Consider the following 26,522-nt stretch of genomic DNA (forward strand, 5'->3'; position numbering starts at 1 on the left):
ATACTGTTATGGTCTTAATTAATCCTCAGTCTATATCACCATTGAGCTAAAGTTTCTTATACTTTTAAAAGTATGGAACTTTTTGAGTAAACAGAAAATTTACTTTATTTCCTTTAAATGTATTTACACTTGTTAAGCAAATACATTATTCAGCCAATGTATGTAATGTGAAATGCATCCTGCTGAGAATCGATAGCAAGATGGAAAAAGTATCCATTTACTCTGTTGAAGTTCTTTACTTGATGAAAAATTGGGGGGGGGATAAAAAACAAAACCTCAAACTGATAATCTGTGAAATTTTTAAAATAACTGCAAGTTGGAATATATATTTTTTAAAACAGTAATTAAATCCATCAGAATTAAAGTTGGTGAACTTGATTTGTGCCTTTTCTCTCTGATTTATGACCTGTGTTGGAAGCTGATGTTTTTGATCCGAGGTTCTTCGGAAGTCACGAATGATGCATAAAACTTGCTGCTTACAATTGTTTATTAAGTGTTACAAGAGCAAAAAATGAAGATGGGAAGATGTAGCATAATGGTGAGAAGGAGAGCGGGGGGAGAGAGAGAAAGAGATCCTACTGGCAGGGAAAAGAACTAAGTAACATGGTTTGCTCCTCTCATGCTAGTTTGCTAATTTTTTTGAAGTTTCATTGATAACAGACATTTCATTTAAACCTTGGTGCTTGAATCAACCAATAAGATAATTAAAAAAATAAATTGATACAAATAAATTGATACCTGCAACTGCAAACAAGTTGTTACGAAAGCAATTGCAACTATTACAAAACACACTGAACAATTACATGTGCATAGATAATTATATAAAAATACAAATAGGAATAAAACTTCAAAATCAGAATTGGTTTAAATATCACCACATATGTCCTGAAATACAGAGAGAGAGTTAGAGATATATAATACAGTCGACGCTCCTTATCTGCGGATTCTGCATGCACGGATTCAACCAACTGCGGATCGGGAAAACCCGGAAGTTCTCTCTCCAGCACTTGTTGTTTGAGCATGTACAGACTATTTTTTCTTGTCATTATTCCCTAAATAATACAGGTATAACAACTATTTACATAGTATTAGGTAATATAAGTAATCTAGAAATGACTTAAAAGTACAGGCAGTCCCTGGGTTATGAATGAGTTCTATTCCTGAGTCCGTCTTTAAGTCGGGTTTGAAGTCGAAACAGGTACATCCGGTATTATTTAGTGTCTGTTAGTCAAACGTTTTTCTTAGTATGTAGTACATATTTTACCTCTCTATGCATATAAAACACTTAAGAAACATGTATTTCAATAATTAAACCACTACGTTACTTAGTAGTAATTGTAGCTTTCATCGGGGCAGGGCCTTTCACATGCTCCATTAAAATTGTTCCAATTGTTGACAGACTATAGCCTAACGCTTTTCCAATGACTGATGGCGTTTCACCTCTTTCCGATCGCTTTATTACTTCCACCTTATTTTCAATCGTGATCGTGATTATTTTCGTGAACAGAAACACTGCGGATTCAGAGCTGCGCCGCCAGGTCCTAATGTCCACCATAATGAGACATGTTAAATAAAATCTGGGGTTCCGCTGGGTCCTAAAGACCACCTCACTGGGACAGTTTAAATAAGGGACTTGAGCATCTGCGTTTTTTGGTATCCACGGGGTGTCCCGGAACCAATCCTCCGCGGATAAGGAGGGCCGACTGTAAAAATATTGAGTGTGTTCCTTCAGGCTCCTGTACCACCTCCCTGATAGCAATGAGAACAAGACATGTCCTGGGTGATGGAGGTCTTTAATGATGAATGCCACCTTTTTGAGGCATTGTTCCTGAAAGATACCCTGGATACAACAGGAGATAGTGCCCATGATGGAGCTGATCAAGTTAAACTACAAAGAAAATAACAATAGTACAGAAAAACACGTGTTGTGGAAGATCATACCTGTAGAATTTACCTGTCCTCTAAGTTGTTAAATGTAGGAAGTTAATTTTGGTGAATGTTACTTAATTTCTGTCTTTTTTTTCCAGCTGTGGGATTTGTCAGCAGCAAAAATTTTAACAGAATTTACAGATCACACTGCACCTGTAAATACAGTGGAGTTCCACCCCAATGAGTATTTGCTGGCTTCTGGCAGCTCAGACAGGTCAGAATGGATGTTGCTTTGTAAATGGTTACTTTTACCTGCAATTTCTATTGTTCTTGATCCAAATAGTTTTAAGTATTTCAACATTTGTGTTGTATTAATGTGCTTCCTGAGGTAATGATCAGTTATTTTGAATGTCTGTAGCAACATTTATTTTTGCAAATAGTGTTAGTACAACTGGTATAAATAAGCAAGTGCTGAATATGAAATGTACCTTTTCTAGGTTTACTATGCTTTGAAAGTAGAAAATACAAATCAGTAATGGAAATTACTGAACTGAGTGCTCTGCACCATTCTCATTTTAACTTTTTCATTCACTATCTGCTTTGTACTGCTAATTTAGTGATGCATACACTAAATGATGAGCTATGACATATTTGATCTTTAGATGACAAGGCTTAATTCTCACCTCAGCACAAAATCTTTTGTCCTGTGGAGGAGATATTACACTGAATTCTTGTTTTTTGAATGAGATATTAATCTGAGACACGGAAGGGTAAATAAAAGTATTCCACAGCACTAATGTTTAAGTATTCCTTCCTGTGTCATGATCATTGGTTAGTCCAAATAACATCAATAAAATGGATGTCTGGTCACAAACTTTTTATTTTTGTTACCATAAGACATAGGGACCAAAGGAAACCCATTGAGCCTGCTCCACTATTCCATCATGGCTGATTTATTATCTCTCTTAACCCCATTCTCCTGCCTTCCCCCCCCCCCCCCCCCCGTAACCTTTAACACCCTCACTAATCAGGAATCAACCTCACTTAAAATGTACCCAGTGACTTGGCCTCCATAGATGGTTGTGATGGTGAATTCCACAGATTCAACACTTTCTAGTTAAAGAAATTCTCTGTTCTGAACAGATGTTGTTCTAATCGCTGTGCCCTCAGGTCCTAGACTGGAAACATCCTAGCCATGTCCACTTTATCTAGGCCTTTCAATAGGTTTCAGTGAGATTCTTCCCCTACCCCCATTCTTCTAAACTTCAGTGATGGCCCAAAGCAATCAAAAGCTTCTCCTGTGTCAACTCTTTCATCCAGGGATTATTCTCATGAACCTCCTTTGCACCCCCATCCAATGCAGCACATCATTTTTTTAGATCAGGGCCCAAAATTGCTCACAATGCTGTAAGTGCTGTCTGACCCACGTCTCATAAATAAAGCCTCAGTATTACATCTTTACTTTTATATTCTAGCCCTCTCAGAGTCAATGCTAACATTTGCATTTGCCTTCCTTAACACTGACTCAACCTGCAAATTAACCTTTAGGGAATCCTGCCTGAGGATTCCCAAGACCCTTGGCACTGCAAATTGGCTACCTGGGTTAACAGGAAATTCCTGATTTCAAAAGCTTTTTGATGACAATGTCAAACTGATTGAAAAGTCACTTGTAGCACCCTCATCATCAAAGACCACGTATCTAGAAGCACAAGAGATTCTGCAGATGCTGGAAATCAAGAACAACACACAGAGAATGCTGGAGGAACTCAGCAGGTCAGGGAACATTTATGGAGAGGAGTGAACAGTTTACATCTTGTCCAAGATCCTTCATATGGACACGAGAAGTCTATTTTTGACATTACTTTAACTTTGATTACCATGAAACTTTGGTATGACTTAGTCTTCACAGCTCAGAAAAGGAAGATTTCACTTTTGTACCGGAGCCTGTTAATAAGCATAATTTAAGTTGAAATGTCTGGCTGACACTTCAGATGAGTGATCAAGTTTTTATTTGAATGCTACAGTAGAAGTTGGATTGGATGCTGAGCCTGTGATGTTAACTATATTTTGTATGGTACCTCCATTGGGCTGTGAGCTATTAAGTAGGCATTTTGACTAGTGACTTGCCTACCCTAGGGTGAGAATAGATATCTTTAGGATGCCAAGGACAAGCACAATGAGCTTCTGCTTGCAGTGTAACATTTTTTTTCCTCTCAGATGTGCTATTATTTGAAATTTTATCAAACACTGATCTTTTGTTGGTGTAGGCTATTTACAGTGAGTGTACTAATGATTGGAAATGTGACTTTGCATTGATGTCCCACAATTACTTAATGTTCTATTTTACTCTCTCTTTCAGAACAATAAAGTTTTGGGACCTAGAAAAGTTTAAGATGGTGAGCTGTACAGAAGTAGAGAGTACTCCTGTCAGGTACAAGGAGCCATATTGTTCAAATCAAAATTTCAATTGTTTGCTTATTTTTTTATGGATCATCAGATGCATGTACAATTGGTGAAGTCACGTAATGTGTGCAAGGACTACTCACCTTGAAGTGCCACTGCCAAACAGCTTTAGAGCCATGAGCACATTGATGTTGTACTATAAATGTGACATTCATTTTTGCCTGTTCTTTCATTTTGGTACTCTGTGTCCTCTTCAGTTGGCTGAGAGGTGTATTGGGGGGAAAATCTGTTACTGTGTACCATCTCTTTCCATTCATCATTTATCTACTATCCTAAAGTCAGTCATTTAAGCCTTTGCATCCTTCATGGATTTTCACAGCCCAGCAGCAATGTATTCAGGGCTACTGAGTGTACACAACTTGAACTTAAAAGGTGTTTTGTAGATGCTTACATTACAGCTGAGGCTCAGCAGTGCTTACTATTGGTCCACGTGCATGAACTTTTTCTGTGGCTTTTACTCAAGGCTGGGAATTGATGTGACTTCCTCCACCCTATGTCCTCTTCCCAAGGCCTATAATGATTGCCGTTGTCTTGTCACTACAGCAGGGCAGAGAATAACTTGGTACAGACCAGCATTCACCCTGGGACCTGATTGATCCTTGTACTGCAGCACCATGTTTGTTAACACAGTACACTTTGTTTTTATGGGTTAGGTGTAAATTTTGAAAAGAGTACCTAATTATTTGGTGAGGTTTTTGTATAATTTTGTGTAGATACGTAGAGAGATTATGGAAAGGTATGGAAGCAATCAGATTGTCTTGGGGAGGGACTTTAATTTTCTCAGCATTGGTTTGAATTTCCTTAATACAGGAGGCTTAGATGGGGCAGGGTTTCTTCATTGCATCCAAGAGGGGCTCCTGAAACAGTACGTGGAGAGATCAACTAGAGAAAAGAACATATTGCACCTGGTTTGGGGAAATGAACCAAGCACATGATAGACCTGTTGCTGGGTGAATGTTTTGGGAATAGTGACCACAATTCTATGTTTTAAGTTAGTTATGAGTAAGGAAAAAATCGTATCTTGTGGAAATTGGGGGAGGACAAAATGCAATACGATAAGGCACAGCTAAGAGGCATTGATTGGGAGCATTTGTTGTACCAGGAAGGAAGGAGAAAGAAGCCTTTGTAAGGTTTAGGAAACTAAAATCTGACTGGGCCCTTGTAGAATATAAATATAATGCAAAAAGTGCTTGAGCAGGTGATTAGGAAGGCCAAAAAGGCTGTGAAATGTAATTGGCAAGCAAGATCAAGGAGATCAAGACCAAGGTATTTTATACTTAGCTACTGCACAGTACAGGCCCTTGCTCCCAAATGTGGAGATTGCTGAGGCTTTGACAGATTTTTGTGTCCTCACTAGAAACAGACAAGGTCTCAATGGACTAGAGAGTAACAACTATTGTGTCTTTGTTCAAAAAAGAAATACGGATAATCCAGGTAATTATAGGCCAATGAACCTTGTATCCGTGGTAAGCAAACCGCTGGACAGGATACTGAAGGATAAGATTTATGCACATTTGGAAAGGCGTGGCCTGCTTAAGGGCAGGTTCATGCCTTTTAAAATTGATCAGGCTTTTTGAGGAGGGAATGGGAGCTTGATGAGGGTAAAGCAGTGGATGGGATCTATATGGACTTCACTAAGGCATTTGATGAAGTCCTATATAGTTGGTTGATTCAGAAGATGAAGCTGCATGGGATCCAGGGTGAATTGCAAGTTAGGATTTGGAACTGGCCCATAGAAGACAGAGTAGGGGTGGAAAGCTGTTATTTTAGTTGGGCAGCCATGACCAATGGTATATAACCATATAACAATTACAGCACGGAAACAGGCCATCTTGGCCCTTCTAGTCCGCGCCGAACGCTTACTCTCACCTAGTCCCACCTACCTGCACTCAGCCCATAACCCGCCATTCCTTTCCTGTCCATATGCCTATCCAATTTTTTTTAAATGACAAAATTGAACCTGCCTCTACCACTTCTACTGGAAGCTCATTCCACACAGCTGCCACTCTCTGAGTAAAGAAGTTCCCCCTCGTGTTACCGCTAAACTTTTGCCCCTTAACTCTCAACTCATGTCCTCTTGTTTGAATCTCCCCTACTCTCAATGGAAAAAGTCTATCCACGTCAACACGAAATCTGCAGATGCTGGAAATTCAAACAGCACACACAAAATGCTGGTGGAACACAGCAGGCCAGGCAGCATCTATAAGGAGAAACACTGTCGACGTTACGGGCCGAGACCCTTCATCAGGAAGGGTCCACGTCAACTCTATCTATCCCCCTCATGATTTTAAATACCCTATCAAGTTCCCCCTCAACCTTCTATGCTCCAAAGAATAAAGACCTAACTTGTTCAACCTTTCTCTGTAATTGAAGTACTGAAACCCAGGTAACATTCTAGTAAATCTGCTCTGTACTCTCTCTATTTTGTTGACATCTTTCCTATTATTCGGGGACCAGAACTGTACACAATACTCCAAATTTGGCCTCACCAATCCCTTGTACAAGTTTAACATTACATCCCAACTCCTATACTCAATGCTCTGATTTATAAAGGCCAGCATACCAAAAGCTATCTTCACCACCCTATCCACATGAAATTCCACCTTCAGGGAACTATGCACCATTATTCCTAGATCACTCTGTTCTACTGCATTCCTCAATGCCCTACCATTTACCATGTATGTCCTATTTGGATTAGTCCTACCAAAATGTAGCACCTCACACTTATCAGCATTAAACTCCATCTGCCATTTTCAGCCCACTCTTCTAACTGGCCTAAATCTCTCTGCAAACTTTGAAAACCTTCTTCATTATCCACAACGCCACCTATCTTAGTATCATCTGCATACTTACTAATCCAATTTACCACCCCATCATCCAGATCATTAATGTATATGAGAAACAACATTGGAATTCTGAAGTATTCTGAAGGATTAGTGCTAAGGCCTCTGTTTATAATATCGATTGATGATTTGGATGAAAATTTAGATGGGTGAATGAGCAAGATTGGTGAAGTTGTGGACATTGTAAAGGACTTTCAAAGAATACAGCAGGATATAGATCAGTTACAGATGTGGACAGAAGTGACAGCTGAAATTTTCTTCAGGCAAGTATGAAGCATTGCACTTTGTGAAGTCAGTTTGAAAGTTGAAAGTATACAGTTAATGGTACATCCCTTTATTGCATTGACATAGAAGAGAACTTGGGATACAAGTCCATAGTTCACTGAAAGTGGCTAAACAAATGGATAAGATGGTAAAGAAGAAGCATAGCATGCCTGCCTTTTATTGGTAGGGGTGTTGTGTAAAACTTCAGTTAGACAGCATTTGGAGTATTGCTTGCAGTTCTGGTCACCCCATTACATGAAGGATGTGGAGACCGGAGAGGATGCAGAAGAAGTTTTCCAGGATGCTGAATGGATAGGAGGCATGAGCCATAAGGAAAGGTTGGACAAACTTGGGTTGTTCTCTTTAGAGTGTTAGAGGCTGAGGGGAGACCTGATAGAGGTTTTTAAAATAATAAAGACATAAATATAGGGTAGACAGTGTTACGAAAACCCCGTAACCAGGTAACTTACCAGCAAAGATAGATGGATCAGCTGAGTCGGATGCTACTATTTTCAAACATTTTATTCAACAAGGGCACAAACGTATGGTTAATACAAAACATTCAGATCATACACGTCGTCAAAACTCAATCTAAAACACCGATGTAACCATAATCAATCAGAAATAAGCTCTACAGTTGTCTAGGGGTTAATACTGAGTCCAACGGAAATATAAAGAGTCACTCAGAAGTTTGCCGGCTTTTCCTTTTGGGAACCGCTGGGATTTTCACGTTGTAGAGAGAGAGAGAGAGAGAGATGACTTAGAAAAGATACACACTTGCCCGTCGTCTTGGCAGAGCAAATCCTTGGAACCAGGGGAGCAGACTTCCCCGTTGTTGTTTAAAAGCAGTCTTTCGTTGGTTTTAGCCACAGATTCAAATTCGGAATCTACCGCACGTGGCTTCCTTCAAAATGGCGTCCCGCTCCCACGGGAATCGATCTCGTGTCTACTGGGTGCGTCTGGGTGCTTCTGAGGGTCCTCCCCTCAGACCCGCCTTTATACTTCTTCACGGGATCGCAGGTGTCAATCAAGTTGCAGGTAATGCGATCTCTCTCTCAACCAGCCCACTTTGCCCGAGGGCTTTTCACGTGGTCTCCATGAGACAATAGTCAATGTCGCCTTTATTCTGCTTCTTGGGAGAACGTGGTCTTCCGCACGTCTCTCTCTCTTGGGTCAGTTGACCCCCCCTTAACTAGAGTTCTTGCGATTTTCACAAAGGAGGGGGCCAACGGCATAACAACAGTCAGAAACTTCTCCCCATGGTAACACCAGGGGACATGCTTCGCAGGTTTTGGGAGGAGAGGAGGTGTTGAAAGCAACATGAGGGGAAAGGTTTTATACTGAGATAGAAAGGGAGCCGAAATAAGATACCAGGTGTAGTAGTGGAAGCAGGCAGTTTGGTGGCATTTAAAAGGTTTTTAATTCGACATGAGAATATGGAGGAATATGGGTGCCAACGTAGGAGGAGAACATTTAGTATAATTTGGCATCAAGATTGGCATGATGTTTTGGTCTGAATAGCCAGTTCAATGCTATACTGTTTTATCATGAAATTGCTCCAACTGTGCAGCAGCTGGTTATTTTGAAATTATTTTGCCATTGAAAAAAAACTGTTGATTTCCTATTCTCTATCTGTTTCAGGTGTATTTTGTTCAATCCAGATGGTTGTTGTCTATACAGCGGATCTCAGGATTCATTGCATGTATATGGATGGGAACCTCCACGTTGTTTTGATGTACTTCCTGTTAATTGGGGTAGAGCAGCAGACCTTGCCATCTGTTCCAATCAGTTGGTATGTCCTGTACAATTATGGGTGTTGAATGGTATAAGATGAACAGTTAGGATGAGTCCAGTTAAGTAATGGAATTAAATATAGTAATTAAAATGCTGTACACCTCAGTTATGGGGAGTTAATACACCAAGAGAAATTTGCACTACTAAGCAAAAGAGATTAACGTTACAGATGAATGCTATAAGGATTAATACTGAGAAACAACAAATACCATGACACACGTCAGTGACAATAAATCTGATTCTGATATAAATGTTCATTTTAGAAAAATACTGTTGGTACTTGTAGTGTGAAATAAAAACAGAAGATCTTAATCGAGGCACCATTAGTGGAGAGAGGGGTGATACCTCTATTAAATCTCTGCTCATTCTCTTGCACCCAAGGGAATCAAGTCGTATCCTATTCAACCTTTCTCTATAATTGTTTCTGTTATTGCAATTTTTCTACATGAATCATAATGATTTCGGAGAATAGTTGTTTTGGTGGTTCTATAGAAATATAAAACAAGAGTTTGACATTGTGCCAAAGATCAACAATTTAAAAATTACTAATTTCCTACTAACATTTTTGCAGTTTAATAATCAGAACTGGAACTAAACTGTGCTCTTGTTGAGCTGCTTGTCAAACCTTGTGTTTCCTGTTTGCGTAATATTGTAAAAGGGTGATCTGTACTTTGGCTTGAGGCTTTGAATTGAATGGATTGAACTGAGATCTGATTCAATGCAGTGGATTATCATGTTCTTGGTAATGGTATTTTAGGTTGTTAATTGAAATAAATGGATATTAAATAGCTTTTTTAAATGATTAGCAGAATTGCATATTACAATAGTAGTATGTGAAATAACTTTGCCTGAGCAACTGCTGTAATCTTTAATGTAAAAGGTAAGCATTCTTTACTCTTCACCTCAGTTCCTGTTTCATATCTTTGTGATTTGTTTACATAATAGATTGGAGCTTCATTCAGTCAGGTGACAGTCTCAACGTTTGTGGTGGATCTGAATAGAGTGAAGAAGACTGGTTCAATTGTCCAGGGCACAGTTGAAGATGAAAAACTCTTCAATCTATCAGAAATGAAAGGAGCTGCACTCAGACGCAACTATGAGCGGCCCTTAACCACATGCAACAGACCTCAAAGGTAAAGTAAGTTCTATATTATTAATCCAAGGGGAGTCCAGATCTCCAAATCCTTTCATCGATGTTGTTCAACTCTAGGCATTCCTTTTTGTTTTGCTTTATTAGTTTATTTGCTGTTTCTCTGTGGGCATTGGTTTAAGTTTGTCCAAGCGTCATGATCAAAAGAAGCACTTTAATGGTGAAGGTGAAGAAGGTGGTTACTTTGAATAAGTTTTAAATTCCCTTTACAATCCCTATCCCTTGCAATGAATAAGCACTTCGGAACTTGTAAAGTTTCAGATAAAACATAATTGTAACTCTCTTTATCTTGGCTCAAGACAAATTACAGAATCAGGTTGCTATGTGGCTCATCTGGAATTGGGTTGAATAGCGCTTTACCATTTCTCTTAGAATTACATTTCTTAAAGATAAGGGGAGGAATGTTTAAGGGAAATATCAGAGGTAGGTTATTGACACAGAGAGGGGTGTAGGTGCCTGGAATGCGCAGCTGGGGTTTCAGCTAGAGGTTGATACAATAGGGACAGTTAAATGTCTTTTGGATAGACATATGGATGTAAGAAAAATGAGGTTTATGAGCTGTGTAGGAGCAAAGGGATGGATTAATTGTGAAGTAGGTTTATATAAATTGGCACAACATTGTGCCTGAAGGGGCCTGTACTGTTTATGTTCTGAGGAATTTGTAGCATAGAGAAAGCCATTTTAGGGCAATAAGTGAGTGTTTCTGTTTATTCACAGAGGAACAGGAGTCTTTAATTTCTTGTATCTGTCCAATTTTTGTGTCATATTTTCCTAAACCATTTATTTGAATCATTCTTTGATCTGCTTTAATCATTAACATAGTGTTACCCATGGATCAACAGCTTCACAGCCCGCCATTAAAATGAGGGTTTTTTCTTTCCGTCTAAGGTTCCTATTCTTAGTTTTTGAACTGGTCATTTGTAACAGTGAAACACATTTAATGGATTTTAATTTATTCTATACTTATAAATTCACAATTGGCCATCACACTGGCAAAGATGCCATTTAATTTTTCCTTTTTCCATTGAGTTGGTAGTGCTAGGTTGCAGCTTGGTCCATGACAGACCTCATAATGAAAATATTCTCTCACTGCTGTTAGGTTAATCATGTATGACTTAGAAGCAAACTTGTTAATGATAGTGCTCCAGTGCTCTCACACTGGGTGGTAGAAACTGTATGGCAGACAGAAAATAGTCTGATCAGAATGGATGGTCATCGAGCAGGTGTTGCTTTAATGTTATATTGGATTGCTTGTCTAGAACATATGATCATAGAAATAGAAGGAAGAGTAGGCTATTTGCCATTTGGTAAGATAATGATCTTTTAGTCATGCACCACTTTCCTGTACTAATACCATGATACCCTTTTTTCCCCAAAAATAATTGAGGTTGTAGAAATTCAGCTACCATTGAAATCCAGGACCACAGCATACACTCAGGATACTTCGGGATTGCAGTATCCATTGCATTCCTCCATCAGAATAAATGGAATTTCCTGTAAACAAGCTACAGTAATGGTGGGAATTTAGTAAAATGGAGATAAATTGTCCACTTGCACATTCAAAGATGATTAACCGTTTTGTACTTTCTTGTTTGCCTTTTGTTATTCTTGAGAGCAGTTATTTTTTTGCGTGGCCAAGTGGTTAAGGCGTTCATCTAGTGATCTGAAGGTCGCTAGTTCAAGTCTTGGCTGAGGCTGCATGTGTGTCCTTGAGCAAGGCACTTAGCCACACATTGCTCTGTGACGACACCAGTACCAAGCTGTATGGGTCTAATGCCCTTCCCTTGGACAACATCGGTGGCGTGGAGAGGAGAGACGTGCAGTTTGGGCAGCTGTCGGCCTTCCGTTTTAAAAAAAACCTTGCTCAGGCTTGCGCCCTGGAAACTTTCCAAGGCACAAATCCATGGTCTATTGAGACTAACGGAGGCCTACATATTTTAAAATCTCATATTAGCGTGTGCAGCTATTTATCATTGTGATAGAAATACAGATTGTGAAATTGCTTGGTATCTCATGGAGAAAAATTTATTGCAGAAAGGACTAATTTAGTTCTGGTGGTGGAAGCTGGATCACTAAAAACAAAGTGGAGGTGGATAAATATTAATAGCAGGGAATGGAAAGGCATGGAAAAATGCACAACAGAGGAGTTGAGGCCAGCATAGATCAGATATGATCATATTTGAACAGCTGCATGACCTAAATCTGCTCAATTACCTTATGGGGGTTGTTCGTAGGGAACTTCTGCACAGGATCGAAAGAAGCTGAAGAAGGTAGTAAATCTAGTCGGCTCCATCTTGGGTACTAGCCTACAAAGTACCCAGGACATCTTTAGGGAATGGTGTCTCAGAAAGGCAGCATCCATTATTAAGGGCCTCCAGCACCCAGGGCATGTCTTTTTATCATTGTTACCATCAGGTAGGAGGTACAGAAGCCTGAAGGTGCACAATCAGTGATTCAGGAACAGCTTCTTCCCCTCTGCTATCTGATTCCTAAATGGACATTGAAGCTTTGGATACTATCTGACTTTTTTTAATATACAGTATTTCTGTTTTTGCACATTCTTTTAAAATCTATTCAATATACGTAATTGATTTACTTGTTTTTGTTTTGTTTCATCTATTATCATTATTTTTTCCTCTCTCTGCTAGATTATGTATTGCACTGAACTGCTGCTGCTAAGCTAACAAATTTCATGTCACATGCCGGTGATAATAAACCTGATTTTGATTCTGATATGTCCCAAGTAAATTGCCAGGACATTTATGAGAACTAGGCTTGCAATTTTTAGAGAGAAGACTGTTCTGTACACTAATCAGCAGCAGACTTCAGAAACTGAGTTGTCATTGCAGATGCTAGAATGGCGCATTTGTGCTGGGAGGGATCTAGACCCCGTGCAATGCTGTCATTGTTATTGTGAAGACCAGGGGTAGGTTGTTGGGTTTCTTTACTTGCCTCTTCTGTGCCACAAATATTATTTGCCACTTATCATTGCATGCTTGAACGTTGCCCAAGTCTTGCCACGTACAGCTCTGGATTGCTTTACTTTCTGAGGAGTTGGGAATGGACTGGATCATTCTGGATCATCAACCAACATCCCCAAGTAAAAGATGGAGGTGTGTGTTTCATAATAAACTCTTGATGGTGCTCTGATGTGGCAGTTTTGTCGAACTTGTGTTTCCCCCCCAACTTGAATTGTCAAGTGCCATCTGTTCTATTTACCTATGTAGTTCTCCTTCACAATAGTTTACATACCGAATATGATCAAGCACTTGATGCCGTCTGCAAACAAACAGTTTACCCTGAAGCATTTCAAATCATAATTGGGGACTTCAATTGTTTGAGGAAAGTCCTGTTGAACTACCATCAGAACAACAGAGTAGACCACTGTTATACTAAGATAAAGAATGCCTACTGTACCATGTCCAGACTGCAATTTGTTAAATCAGATCACATGGCTGTTATTCTACCTGCGCACAGGCAGAGGCTAAAGAGATTAGGACAATAAAGAGGTGGTCGCGGGAGGTAGAGGAGCCCCCAAGGGATTGCTTTGACTGGGTCGTGATCAAGGACTCATCTGTAGATCTGAATGAATAACCGTGGTTGTCATAGATTTTACTAAAACAGTTAAAGATGAGTGTATCCCCACAAAATCATTCAGAGTCTTCCCCAACCAGAATCCCTAGATGAACCTTGGGATCTGGGATCTGCAATCTGCTAAGGGCCAGATCAGAGGCATTCAAGTCTGGTAACCAAGAAAGTTACAAGAGGTCCAGGTATGATTTCTGGAAAGCCATCTCCCAGGCTTAGTGGCAATTCTGGACCAAACTTGAATCAACGAAGGATGCTCGATAATTGAGACAGGGCTTGATTACTGTCACCTCTGATAAAGTTAAATCAAGCAACATAGGCGACAACAGAGCTTCTCTTCCAGAACAGCTCAATGTCTTCTACACTTACTTAGACTGTCAAAACTTGGTGGAATCATCACAAACTCCCAAAGTCCCTAATGATCCAATGATTTCAGTATCCAAGCCTGAAAGCCTGACGTGTGAGCAGCCTTCAGGAGGGTGAACCCACAAAGAGCATCTGACCCAGAAGGGTTACTTGGGCAATTACTAAAATCCTGTGCTGATCAACTGGCTGGACTGTTCACTGAGATCTTTAACCTCTCGCATCGACAGTCTGAGGTACCCACCTGCTTTAAGCAGGCATCAATTAAATGGGTGCCTAAGAAGAATGTGGTAACCTGCCTCAATGACTTGTCCAGTTGTACTTGCATCTACTGTGATGAAGTACTTTGGGAGGTTGGAGATGAAACATCAACCTCTGCCTGAGAAGTGACTTGGATCCATTCCAATATGCCTACTGGAGCAACAGGTCCACAGCAGATGCCATTTCAATGGCTCTTCAGTCAACCCTGGAACATCTACACAGCACAGGTGTATATATCGGGGTGCTCTTTATCAACTACAGCAGGGGTCACCAACCTTTTTTGCACCTCAGACCAGTTTAATATTGACAATATTCTTGTGGACCAGCCGACAGGTGGGGGGGGGGTGGTGTGTTAATCACGACTGGAATATAGATGATAAGTCACTTATAAGTGGCTAATACACTCAATTTTGTTTCTAAAAGGGTTTATCTAATGAATTTAATATTAAACACACAGTGTATAATTTCCTTGCATGAATATAGTGATAAGTCAATTATAAGTCACTTATAAGTCAATAGCGTCATAACATTTTAAGTAACGTTTGGATATTAAACACACAGCGCATATTTTCCTCATATGAAGATATAAAATCATTGCAACACACCAATATCGCTGAATCAGTGGGAACCCTGGGCTTGTTTCCCTGCAACCCATTGTTTCATCAATGGGTGATGGGAGACAGCGATACTCAAAGAGGGTTCCTTATGTCCAGTCTATTCCACAATTTAGTTTTTGTTGCATTCATTGCAGAAAACCCCGCTTCGCAGAGATATGATGTTGAAAATGGAAGCAACGTTTTCAGTGCTTTCGTGGCTATCTCAGGATATTCAGCTTTGACTTTGATCCTGCATGCTGGCAGAGATGTAATGTCAAACATACTTTTCAGCCCACCGTCAAGCTCGAGGAGTTGATCTTCCCACACTGATATGGATGATTCCCCGGGGACATTCACAAATGGGTCACGGACCCATTCCTTTGCACATCTTGGGTAATTTGCAGTTGGGAAGTAACGCTCGAATTCTGTCGACAGCGAAGATAGGTGATCGAGCACCAGCTGTGAGAAGGACAGTGCAGCCTCAGTCTCTCCCAAACTCCCTGCTAATGTTGGGGACATGTCAAATATGCCCCTGTCCACTTGCCGTCCCCATAGTTCCAGTTTGGCTTTGAAAGCAGACACTTTATCTGCCAACTTGAAGACAGTTGTCATTCTCCCCTGAAGTGACAAATTGAGTTCATTGAGCAGGTTGAAGATGTCACACAAATAAACAAGTTTTGCTATCCACTCTTCGTCACTGAAGTGTGCTGCCAGTGGTGACATTTCCTGAAAGGAATCTCTGTAGTGGCTCTCTTAACTCAAAAACCCTGGCCAGGGCTCTCCCCCTTGATAGCCACCTGACTTCAGTGTGTAAGAGAAAGCGTTTGTGCTCTGCATCCATTTCCTCGCAAAGCTGCTCAAACAGTCGTGAGTCAAGGGCTTTTGCTTTGATGTGATTGATAACTTCAACGTCACTCAAAGCGCTGTTAAGATCAGGTGACATTTTTTGGCTAGCCAGCATTTCCCTGTGTATGACACAGTGTGTAGACTGGCATTCAGGAGCAACCTCTTTGACTCGGGTAGCGAAACCAGACAGCCGTCCAGTCATAGCTGCAGCCCCGTCTGTGCATATTCCAACACAGAATGACCTGTCCAGTTTGCCTGACATGTAGTCATTCAAATACTTGAATAGTTCTGCCCCAGTTGTGTTAGTTGGCAGCGGCAGTGCACACAACATATCCTCGTGCACATCGTTTTGAAATATATATCGCACATAATCCAGCAGTATTGCCTTATTTTCGACATCGGTAGACTCATCGACCTGGATGGCATACCATTGTGACTCCTTAAGCCGTTCCAACAGCTGTGCTTCGATGTCCTCCACTTTGTCATCGATTCTCCTTGGAACTGTATTAGCTGAAAGAGAAACCTGTGCCATCTTGTTAGCTGCAGCTTCTCCCACAGTTCACAGTATATGTCCTTGGCAGCAGGCAGTATCAATTATTTACCAGCAGTGAAAGGCTTCTTAGCCTTAGCAATACGGCTAGCCACTGAGTACGATGCTCTCAGAGCAGCAGCATTTGTGGAGGTGGTGGCTCTCAGAACTTGCTTCTGTCCCACTTGCTCATGTTTTTTTCGTTCAAAAAAACTCAACGTGTTTGTCTTTAAGTGCAGGGTGCTTGGACTCAAGGTGCCAAAGCAGTTTTGAGGGTTTCATTGCCTCATTAGACAGCTTGTCTCCACATATCACACACAGAGGGCTTGGAGTGTGTGAGTCACCGTTCGCATTAAAGCCATATTTTATGTACGACTCGTTGTGTTTTCTGTTGAAGGAAGCTTTTTTTTGCAGTCTCAGCCTCGGCTATCTCTGCGCTATCATCATTGTTAGCCCTTTTTTTTGTCCCCTACCACCTCTTCCAAAGAAACTTTCAAGCGGCATTTGTTTTTTCATTTGAAACCTGGGAACTATAGACCGGTGAGTCTTACGTCGGTAGTTTGCAATCTGCTGGAAAGGATTCTTAAGGATAGGATCTATGAGCATTTGGAGAAGTACAGTCTACTCAGGGATAGTCAACATGGCTTTGTGAAGGGAAGATCATGCCTCATGAGCCTGATTGAGTTTTTTGAAGAGGTAACAAAAGAAATTGATGAGGGTAGGGCAGTGGATGTGGTCTACATGGACTTTAGCAAGGCATTTGACAAGGTCCCTCACGAAAGACTCATCCAGAAAGTCATGAGGCATGGGATAAGTGGAACCTTGGCTGTTTGGATAAAAAATTGGCGTAAAGGAAGAAAGCATAGGGTAGTTGTGGAAGGAAAGTATTCTGCCTGGAGGTCAGGGACTAGTGGAGTGCCACAGGGATCTGTCCTGGGACCCTGCTATTTGTGATTTTTATAAATGACCTGGATGTAGAGGTGGAAGGATGGGTGAGTAAGTTTGCGGATGACACGAAGATTGGAGGAGTTGTGGATGGAGCTGCAGGTTGTCGAACGTTACAAGAGGATATAGACAGGCTGCAGAGTTGGGCAGAAAAACGGCAGATGGAGTTCAATCTGGGTAAGTGTGAGGTAATGCATTTTCGAAGGACAAACCAGAAGACTGAGTACAGGATTAATGGTCAGTTACTTAAGAGTGTGGATGAACAAAGGGACTTAGGGGTTCAAATCCACACATCCCTCAAGGTCGCTGCGCAGGTTGATAGGGTAGTTAAGTAGGCCTATGGGATGCTAGGCTTCATTAACGGGGATTGAGTTCAAGAGTAGAGAGGTCATGTTGCAACTCTACAAATCTCTGGTGAGACCGCACTTAGAGTATTGTGTTCAATTCTGGTCACCTCATTATAGGAAGGATGTGGAAGCTATGGAGAGGGTGCAGAGGAGATTTACCAAGATGTTGCCTAGTTTGGAGAACAAGTCATATGAAGCAAGGTTAGCAGAGCTGGGACTTTTCTCTTTGGAGCATAGAAGAATGAGAGGGGACTTGATAGAGGTCTACAAGATTATGAGAGGCATAGATAGGGTGGATAGTCAGTACCTGTTTCCCAGGGCACCGATAGCAAACACCAGAGGGCATATGTACAAAATTAATGGAGGGAAGTTTAGGGAAGACATCAGGGGTAAGTTTTTTACACAGAGGGTTGTGAGAGTCTGGAATGACTTGCCGGGGATGGTGGTGGAGGCTAAAACATTAGGGGTATTTGAGAACCTCTTGGACAGGCACATGGATGAAAGAAAAATGGAGGGTTATGGGGTAGTGTGTGTTTAGTACTTTTTTTTAAGGATTATATGGGTCGGCACAACGGAGGGCTGAAGGGCCTGTACTGTGCTGTAGTGTTCTATGGTTCTATGGCTCTTTATTGAGTAGTTGTAGATTAATGACCGACTGATGATCTCACGTGCGTTCAAGTTCAACAGTGGGCGTGACAGGGAATGAGGAAAGGTGCAGCTGACTCATATCATTCCATACTGCCAAATCATATCGTTTCCTCGTTGGTGGTTGGGGACCACTGAACTACAGTTCAGCATTCAAAACCATCATCCCCTCAAAACTAATCAATTAGCCTCAAGACCTTGGCCTCAATACCTCCCTGTGCAATTGGATCTTTGATTTCCTCACTTGCAGACCCCAGTCAGTTCAGATTGGCAACAGCATTTCCACGATCTCTATCAGCACAGGAACACCACAAGGCTGTGTGCTTAGCCCCCTACTCTAATTGCTTTACACTTGTGACTGTATGGCTAAGTGCAGCGCCAATGCCATATTCAAGTTTACTGACAACACCACTGTCATAGGCAGAATCATAGGTTGAGACGAATCAGCATATAGGAGAGAGATTGAAAATCTGGCTGAGTGGTGCCATAACAACAACCTCTCAGTCAATGCCAGCAAGACCAAGGAGCTGGTTATTGACTTCAGGAGGAGGAAACAAGAGGTCCGTGAGGTCAGGAAGATCAGCAGTAGAGAGGGTCAGCAACTTTAGAGTCATAGAGAGGTACAGCACAGAAACAGGAAGATGACATATTCCAGCCCTGAAGCTCCTTTGACGTGTCTCTGTTGCTACAGATCTGGTCATCTCCTATCTAAATTAATCACACCAGTTTTGAGGACCATAATTTGTGCCAAACCCTTACTGCAGAACTTCAGCCCATATCCGTTCATCCTCCTTAAAACTGTCTCTTTGACTAAGCTTTTGCCATGAATATCCATGCCTCAGCACTGGCTTTACTTGTGTTCCTCCTGTGAACTATTGTAAAGGGTTTTCACATGGAGTGTACCAGATGTTATGGATGAAGTTGATCGATGGAGATCATCTACTGTAATTATTCTGATTTACTCTTTCCAAATGCAATTTTTTTTTCTGTCTTGGTAGCAAAGTGAAAGAAGAGCTGGAGAATGAAGGAAGAAACCCTGGTGCAGAAGAGGAGAAGGACGACAAGGAGTCAACTGCAGAGATCCGAAACCCAGAGGAATACAAGGAGATCTTTCAGCCACACAATGCCATTGGTCAGCAAAACATATCTCTTTGTATTTTTGCATAGAGCCTACAGCACGAGAAAAGTTCATCCTGTGTTACTTAGCAAGCTAGTCCCATCTGCTCTCCTTTGACCTGTAACCCTTTAAAGCTCTCCTATCCATGTACTTATCTAGATAGTTTTTAAATATTGTTAATGTGCCTGCCTCAACCACTATTTCTATTTATGTCCCTTTTAAATCTCTCACTCTGATTTTAAATCTATGCCCTCTTATTTTAGGCACCTCTTCCCTAGGGAAAAGACTATGTGCTTTCAGCCTGTCTATGCCCTCATGATTTCTATATCTCTTATCAGAATACCCCTCAATCTCCTATGTTCTGGGGATTAAAAGCCTTAGTCTGTGTAACCTTTCTTTGTAATTTAGAACCCCAAGCCCAGGCAACATCCTGGTAAATCTTTTCTGCACTGTATTCTAATTTAAAAATATTTATCCTTTAACAGGTTGACCAAAACAGTACACAATGTTCCAAGTGTGTCCTCATCAATGCCCTTCATAACTGCAATATACTTTCCCAACTCTGATACTCAATAGCCTAACTGCTGAAGGCCAGCATACAAACACCACCTTCACTTTCTTATCTACTGTAACAGCGAGCTATGGACTAGCACTCCTAGGTCCTGTGTTCCATGACACTCCCCGAGCTCTACCTTTCACTGCATAAGTTTTACTTGTATAGGAGGGAGATTGAAAATTTGTATGAGTGGTACAGTCGGCCCTCCTTATCTGTGGGTTCTGCATGCGCGGATTCAGCCAACCGCAGATTGGGAAAACCCGGAAGTTCGCTCTCCAGCACTTGTTGTTTGAGCATGTACAGGCTTTTTTTTCTTGTCATTATTCCCTAAACAATATAGTATAACAACTATTTACAAAGCATTTACATTGTATTAGGTATTATAAGTAACCTAGAGATGATTTAAAGTATACGGGAGGATGTGCATAGGTTGCCGCGGATCGGGAATCGGAAAAAAAAGAGTTCTCTAAGTCGGAACAGCTAGATCCAGTATTTAGCGTCAGTTAGTCAAACGTTTGTCTTAGTATATAGTACATATTTTACCTTTCTATGCATATAAAACACTTAAGAAACATAAGTATTTCAATAATTAAACTACTGTGTTACTTAGTAATAATTGTAGCTTTCACTGGTGCAGGGCCTTCACATGCTCCATTATTCTCACTTTATCCTTTAAAATTGTTATGATCGTTGACTGACTGTAGCTTAACGCTTTTCCAGTGACTGATACCATTTCATCTCATTCCGATTGCTTTATTATTTCCACTTTATTTTCAATCGTGATCGTTTTCCGGAACAGAAACACTGCAGGCAGTGGGTCCCGAGCTCTGCTGGGTCCTAAAGTCCACTACACTGAGACAGGTTAAATAAGCTCCGGAGTTCCGCTGGGTCATAAAGTCCACCAACTTGAGCATCTGTGTTTTTTAGTATCCATGAGGGGTCCCGGAACCAATCCCCGACGGATAAGGAGGGCTGACTGTACGTAAACGATAGCTTCTCACTCAATGCCAGCAAAATCAAAGAGCTGATTATTGATTACAGGAGTTCCATGAGCCAGTCCTCAATTGGGGATCCAAGGTGGAGGATGTCAGTAACTTTTAAATTCCCTGATGGTAGCATATCAGAGAATCTGTCCTAGGGCCAGCACATATGTGCCATCATAAATAAGGCACAGCACCACCTCTACTTTCTTAGAAGTTTGCTTAGATATGACATGCCATCCAAAACTTTATCAAACCTCTATAGATGCACAGTGGAGAGTATCCTGAATGGTTGCATCATAGCCTGGTATGGAAACACCAATGTTCAGGAATAGAAAAGTCTACAGAAGTGTGGATTCAGCCCAGTCCATCACAGGAAAAACTTTCCCTATCAGGGAGCACATTTCCAAGGTGTGCTGCTACAAGAATGCAGGATCCATCATCTAGTATTCCCATCATGCAGACTATGCTCTCTTCTTGCTGCTACCATCAGCTAGGAGGTTTAGGATATTTGGGTCCCATACCCCCAGGTTTACGAGCAATTATTACCCTTCAACCATCAGGTTCCTGAACCAGCTTGGATAACTTCACTCAACCTACAGACTCACTTTCAAGAACTCTACAATTTAGTGTTTATTTACTTTCTTTTATTATTTTCACCATTTGTCTTTTGCACATTAGTTGTTTCTCAGTCTTTTGTTATTTATAGTTTTCATAAATTCTATTGTAGTTTATTTTCTTGTAAGTGTCTCCTAGAAAACAAATCTCAAGGTAGTATATGGTGACATGTGTCCTTTGATAATTTACTTTGAACTTGCCCAAAATGTAATTACTCACATTTATCGGGATTGAAAGTCATTTGTCAATCCTCAGCTGAACAAAGTCTCCCTGTAATTTTTCCTAATCTTGTACACTACCTATACCACCACTTATTTTAGTATCATCTGCAGACTTACTAACCACATCTTGCATCCAAATTGCTCATATGAATTGCAAATGACATAGGTTCCAACACCAATCCCTGCGGCACATTATGAGTCACGGGCCTCCAGTCCAAGAAACAACCATCAACCATCACCCTCTGCTTTGCATCACTGAACCAATTATGAATCTAATTTACTATCCATCCCTAGACTCCATGCAATTTAATATTACAGACATCTTGCTGTGAGGACATTGTCAAAGGCCTTGCTAAAGTTCATATGGACATCTAGTCCTCTACCCTCATCTATGCACCTTGTTATATCCTCAAAGAACTCCAAGAATTTTGTCAGACATAACTTACCATGCACAAAGAGTGGTGACTGTCCTGAATCAGGCCCTGTCTTTCCAAATGTTGGTTGATTCTGTCTCTCAGCAATTTGCCATTGTCAGGCTCACTGGCCTGTAGTTTCCTAGTTTGTTCTTGCTTTTTATTTTAAACAGTGCTACCACATTAGCCACTCTGCAGTCCTCTGGACCCTCACCTGTGGTCAGAAATTAAGCAAAAATCTCTGCAAAGGCCTCTGTAATTTCTTCTCTACCTACCCATAAAGTCAGGCCTTGGACTTTAAGGCCTTCAGTACCTCCTACTGTTAATTCATATGTGGTCCGGGACAACACTACTCATTTCCCCTATTTTCTTAGCTTCTATCGTTTTTTCTACAGTAAACGCTGAAGAGAAATGTTTATTAAAGATCAAAGCAGCGACTGTTCATTCCCTTCCATAGATGCTGCCTAAGCTACTGAGTTCCTCCAGCATTTTGTGTGTGTGTTGCTCTGGATTTTCAGCATCTGCAGAATCTGTTGTGTCATTGATTTCCTTTTGTTCCACGTACAGGTGACAATGCTGGTCTTTTATCCTCTCCCTAGCCACCCTTTTAATATACCTATAGATTATCTCTTGGCATTATACCTCGTCTTCCCATATCCTTTTTTCCCCCTCCTGACATCTCTCTTAAGTGCATTCCTACATTTCTAGTCATCAAGAGATACACCAATTCCTAATTGCTTCTGAGCAGTGTATGTCTCCCTCTTTTTCTTAATCAGAGGCTCATCAACCAGTGTTCCTGAACCTGACTGTCTTGCCCTTCACTCTAACAGGAACGTGTAGGCCCTGACCATCATATTTTTAAAGGCCTCCCACTTGGCAGATGCACTTTTCCCTACAAAGAATTTCACCCATTTACTCACTGCAAGATCCTGCCGAATCCTTCCTAAATTTACTCTGCCTCATTTCAGGGCCTTAACCTGTGAACTGGTTGTACCCTTCTCCATACTATTTTACAACGAATAGAATTTTGCTTATTAGAACTCAGATTACTCACCAACTGACACTCCTGGCACTTGCCCTACCTCATTTGTCAGAAGGATTTGTTGCACCCTCTCAACTAGTTCCGTCTGTTTATTGATAGAGGAATCAATTCTCAATGCTCTTGCATTTATATTGGACACAGTTTACAAATGTCATTCCATCCAAGCCTACTGATCATGTTTAAATATAAAAGATTTTATGAAGTCATTAAAAGCATTTTGGTGAATAATTGCTCTCAGGTATTTTGAGTATTTGTAGAAAGTGTTCTTCATAGAAATAATTATTGAAGTGTCTCTTTCAAAGTGTGAGACAGTTAGCATGCAATTAAAATCAAATGATGTTTGATAACATTTATTAATTTGTCAGTTTCTTTGGAAATGAAATATTGGATTTGTGTACATTGAAGACAGTCTCTTGGAAGTACAAACATTTTTACTTTTGACACTTTTTATGAATTTAGGTAATTGATTTAAATTTCAGTGCACTTTAAGCAATGACAAAGAACACCATCTTAAATTATGTGTGGGGTGAGATTTTTGCACAGTGGTAGGTGCCTGAAGTGCGCTGCTGGGGTAATGATGGAAGCAGATATGATAATAGAGTTTAAGAGGTATCTGCAGTGGCATATTAACATGCAGGGAATGGAAGGATGCAGGCAGATGGAATTAGTTTAATTTGATATCCTGGTTGGCACAAGCGTTGTGGGCCAAAGTGTCTGTTCTATGTTCTAATATTCTCTATTTCCACCATATGGCAGCCATGTGCTTATTGGAATTGGTTTATCATTGTTGCATGTACCAAGGTACAGTGACAAGCTTGTCTCGTATTACTATTCATACGATCAAATTAGTACACAACGCATTGAGATGGAACAGAATGCAGAATGAAGTGCAATAGCTACAGAGAAAGTGCAGTGCGAGTAGACCGTGAGGTGCAAAATCATAATGAAGTAGATTGTGAGTCCCATCTGTCATTGATAATTGCAGTCAAATGAGTTTAATTGTATTAAACTACCTTTGAATTGTGCTTGCATTATTGAATCAACATTTTCTAGGCAGCATATTGCTGTATGGAGAACCCAGAGCTATGGGACCTCAAATATTATGTAGCTGCAGTAACAAATTCAGTGACACACCGTTGTATCAAATTGTATATAAAAACTTCTAAATGTGCTAATTATAAAATCCTTTTAACAGGATGTTAACAGTTATTTTGTTAAGTTTATAGCAAAGTGTTTGTAAGTATATTGTGAAATATTGTTGCCGCCTTTGTGTTTTTCTGACAGCTCGAACTCCACCTCGGCGATCTGATCCATTCCCTGCTCCACCAGAAGATGGTAAGTCCATTTTGGAAAATCTTCGTGTTTGTGGTGTTACATACACGCAACCCAGTAAAAGTATCAGCAGCAATAGAACACACCTGGAGTCTGGTTTTGCTGTTCACAAAACACTATTTATTAGTAACTACGTCATAGAGTAACTTAAACCAGGTAAATCAAGAGTTAATGGTGTTATGCATATGTAGGTGTAAATATATAAATCCCTAAACTACTTCAAGCTTAGGTGGTAAGTGAATCCAGTCTTACAATGGTGGGTAAGAAAAGTTCAGTTCAAATGCACAGGGTAATTAATGCCAGATGTTTGTAATCAAAGGGGAATGTTGTGAGAAGGCAATTACATTGATATTCCACAGATTCCACGACAGCAATACAAAATAACAAAAGCAGTAGGTTTTATCTCCGAAGTTGTTCCACTCCACACATGAAGTATCACTGACAGTGATCTTCAACGAATATCCTTTCAACACAGGTGGAACCACACACGAATTCAGCTACGGGACATCTCCAAGTGGTGGCCACAGGATACTCAAACAGAATCCATGTATGGATTATCACCAACAGTAGCTTGTCACAAAGGGGACCATCTTCAAGGGAGCCACCGCCCAGGCAAGGGTCGACACACTTGTATATTCCACAAGGTTACCCCAATCACACAATGTGATAGCCACTTACCCAGTTCCACGACATATGAAATAACTCCAACAGTGATTTGTCACAGGGGTGCCTTTCTTCATTGAACTACCGCACACAGACAAAGGGTAAACAAACATGTGGTATTCACAAAGGTTTTCCCCTCACCAGAGAACCCACTCCTGCGGATTAACTAAGTGGCAATCACACTTTTGTAGCCAAGTGGAAACAAACTCACCCTCACAGGCTACTCAGAGAGAGAGAGTCCGAACAGTGATCTCTTTGTCACTAGGTTTCTTCTGTTTCAAACCTTCCTTTCCTCTCTTCTCTCCTCTGCAAACTTTTTCTAGTTACAGAAACTTGTGAAAGTCATTTGTCAATAGTCAGGATCGATTTCAACTCGCCCCTTTTGGACTACTGAAAGCTTAAACCAGCGACCGACTCACTGGTGTCTTCCATTGACCAAATGCATCTTGACTCTAACTGTGTGCGTCTCTGTGACTGTCCTTGTAAATTCAAAACAAGCTGCAGAGAAACCATAACATCGATTGTCCATCAAATAACTCCACTTGTCTCTCTCACTCTCTCACTCTCTCTCAACAGTGTCCAAATGTCAGTCTCATTCTCCCGGCGTTTTAAAGGGACAGTCCACAGAAACAATGAACCCTAGGGGTACATAACAGTGGTCTATAGGTGTTCTGTGAGTTTCATCATTTTTTTTTCTCTAGCATTGGGCACAGTTGTATCCTTTTTAATTATTATGCCATTTTCTATGATGTGTTGAACATGTTTCCATATGCACACTAGATGGCAGCTTACTACATAATTGATCTTAACTGCAAGCTATTTCCATTCACATTGTCTTTGTTCCTTTGTTTTTGATGTTTAACCATATGGAGCGGATTCTGAAATTTTATGAAGTAATGTTTTCCTTCTCTTCCAGTTAAAAGATTGAACACCTTTTGTTATCTCTTTCTTTCAAACTGTACTTTTCCAGTTTTTTTATTCTGAGAGGATAATCAAAGGTCTACAAATGGCAATATCTTTTGGTAATTACCTTGTATGCAGTTTCAAATATTGTTTAATTCATGGTCAGTGATGATG

The 26,522-nt window shown here is 40.6% G+C and overlaps 1 protein-coding gene across 1 annotated transcript in view; it reads left to right on the plus strand.

Annotated features, from left to right (window-relative positions):
• katnb1 (katanin p80 (WD repeat containing) subunit B 1) overlaps positions 1 to 26,522 on the plus strand; it is a 74,599-nt gene that overhangs the window by 33,630 nt on the left and 14,447 nt on the right. Inside the window, exons 7-12 of the mRNA XM_073069724.1 lie at positions 2,028 to 2,143; positions 4,229 to 4,300; positions 9,081 to 9,231; positions 10,179 to 10,366; positions 19,502 to 19,635; positions 24,735 to 24,785. Of these exons, the coding sequence (XP_072925825.1) occupies positions 2,028 to 2,143; positions 4,229 to 4,300; positions 9,081 to 9,231; positions 10,179 to 10,366; positions 19,502 to 19,635; positions 24,735 to 24,785 (712 nt within the window). The remainder of the gene's footprint in view (positions 1 to 2,027; positions 2,144 to 4,228; positions 4,301 to 9,080; positions 9,232 to 10,178; positions 10,367 to 19,501; positions 19,636 to 24,734; positions 24,786 to 26,522) is intronic.

This window comes from Hemitrygon akajei, chromosome 17 (assembly GCF_048418815.1).
Source record: "Hemitrygon akajei chromosome 17, sHemAka1.3, whole genome shotgun sequence".
NCBI lineage: Eukaryota > Metazoa > Chordata > Chondrichthyes > Myliobatiformes > Dasyatidae > Hemitrygon > Hemitrygon akajei.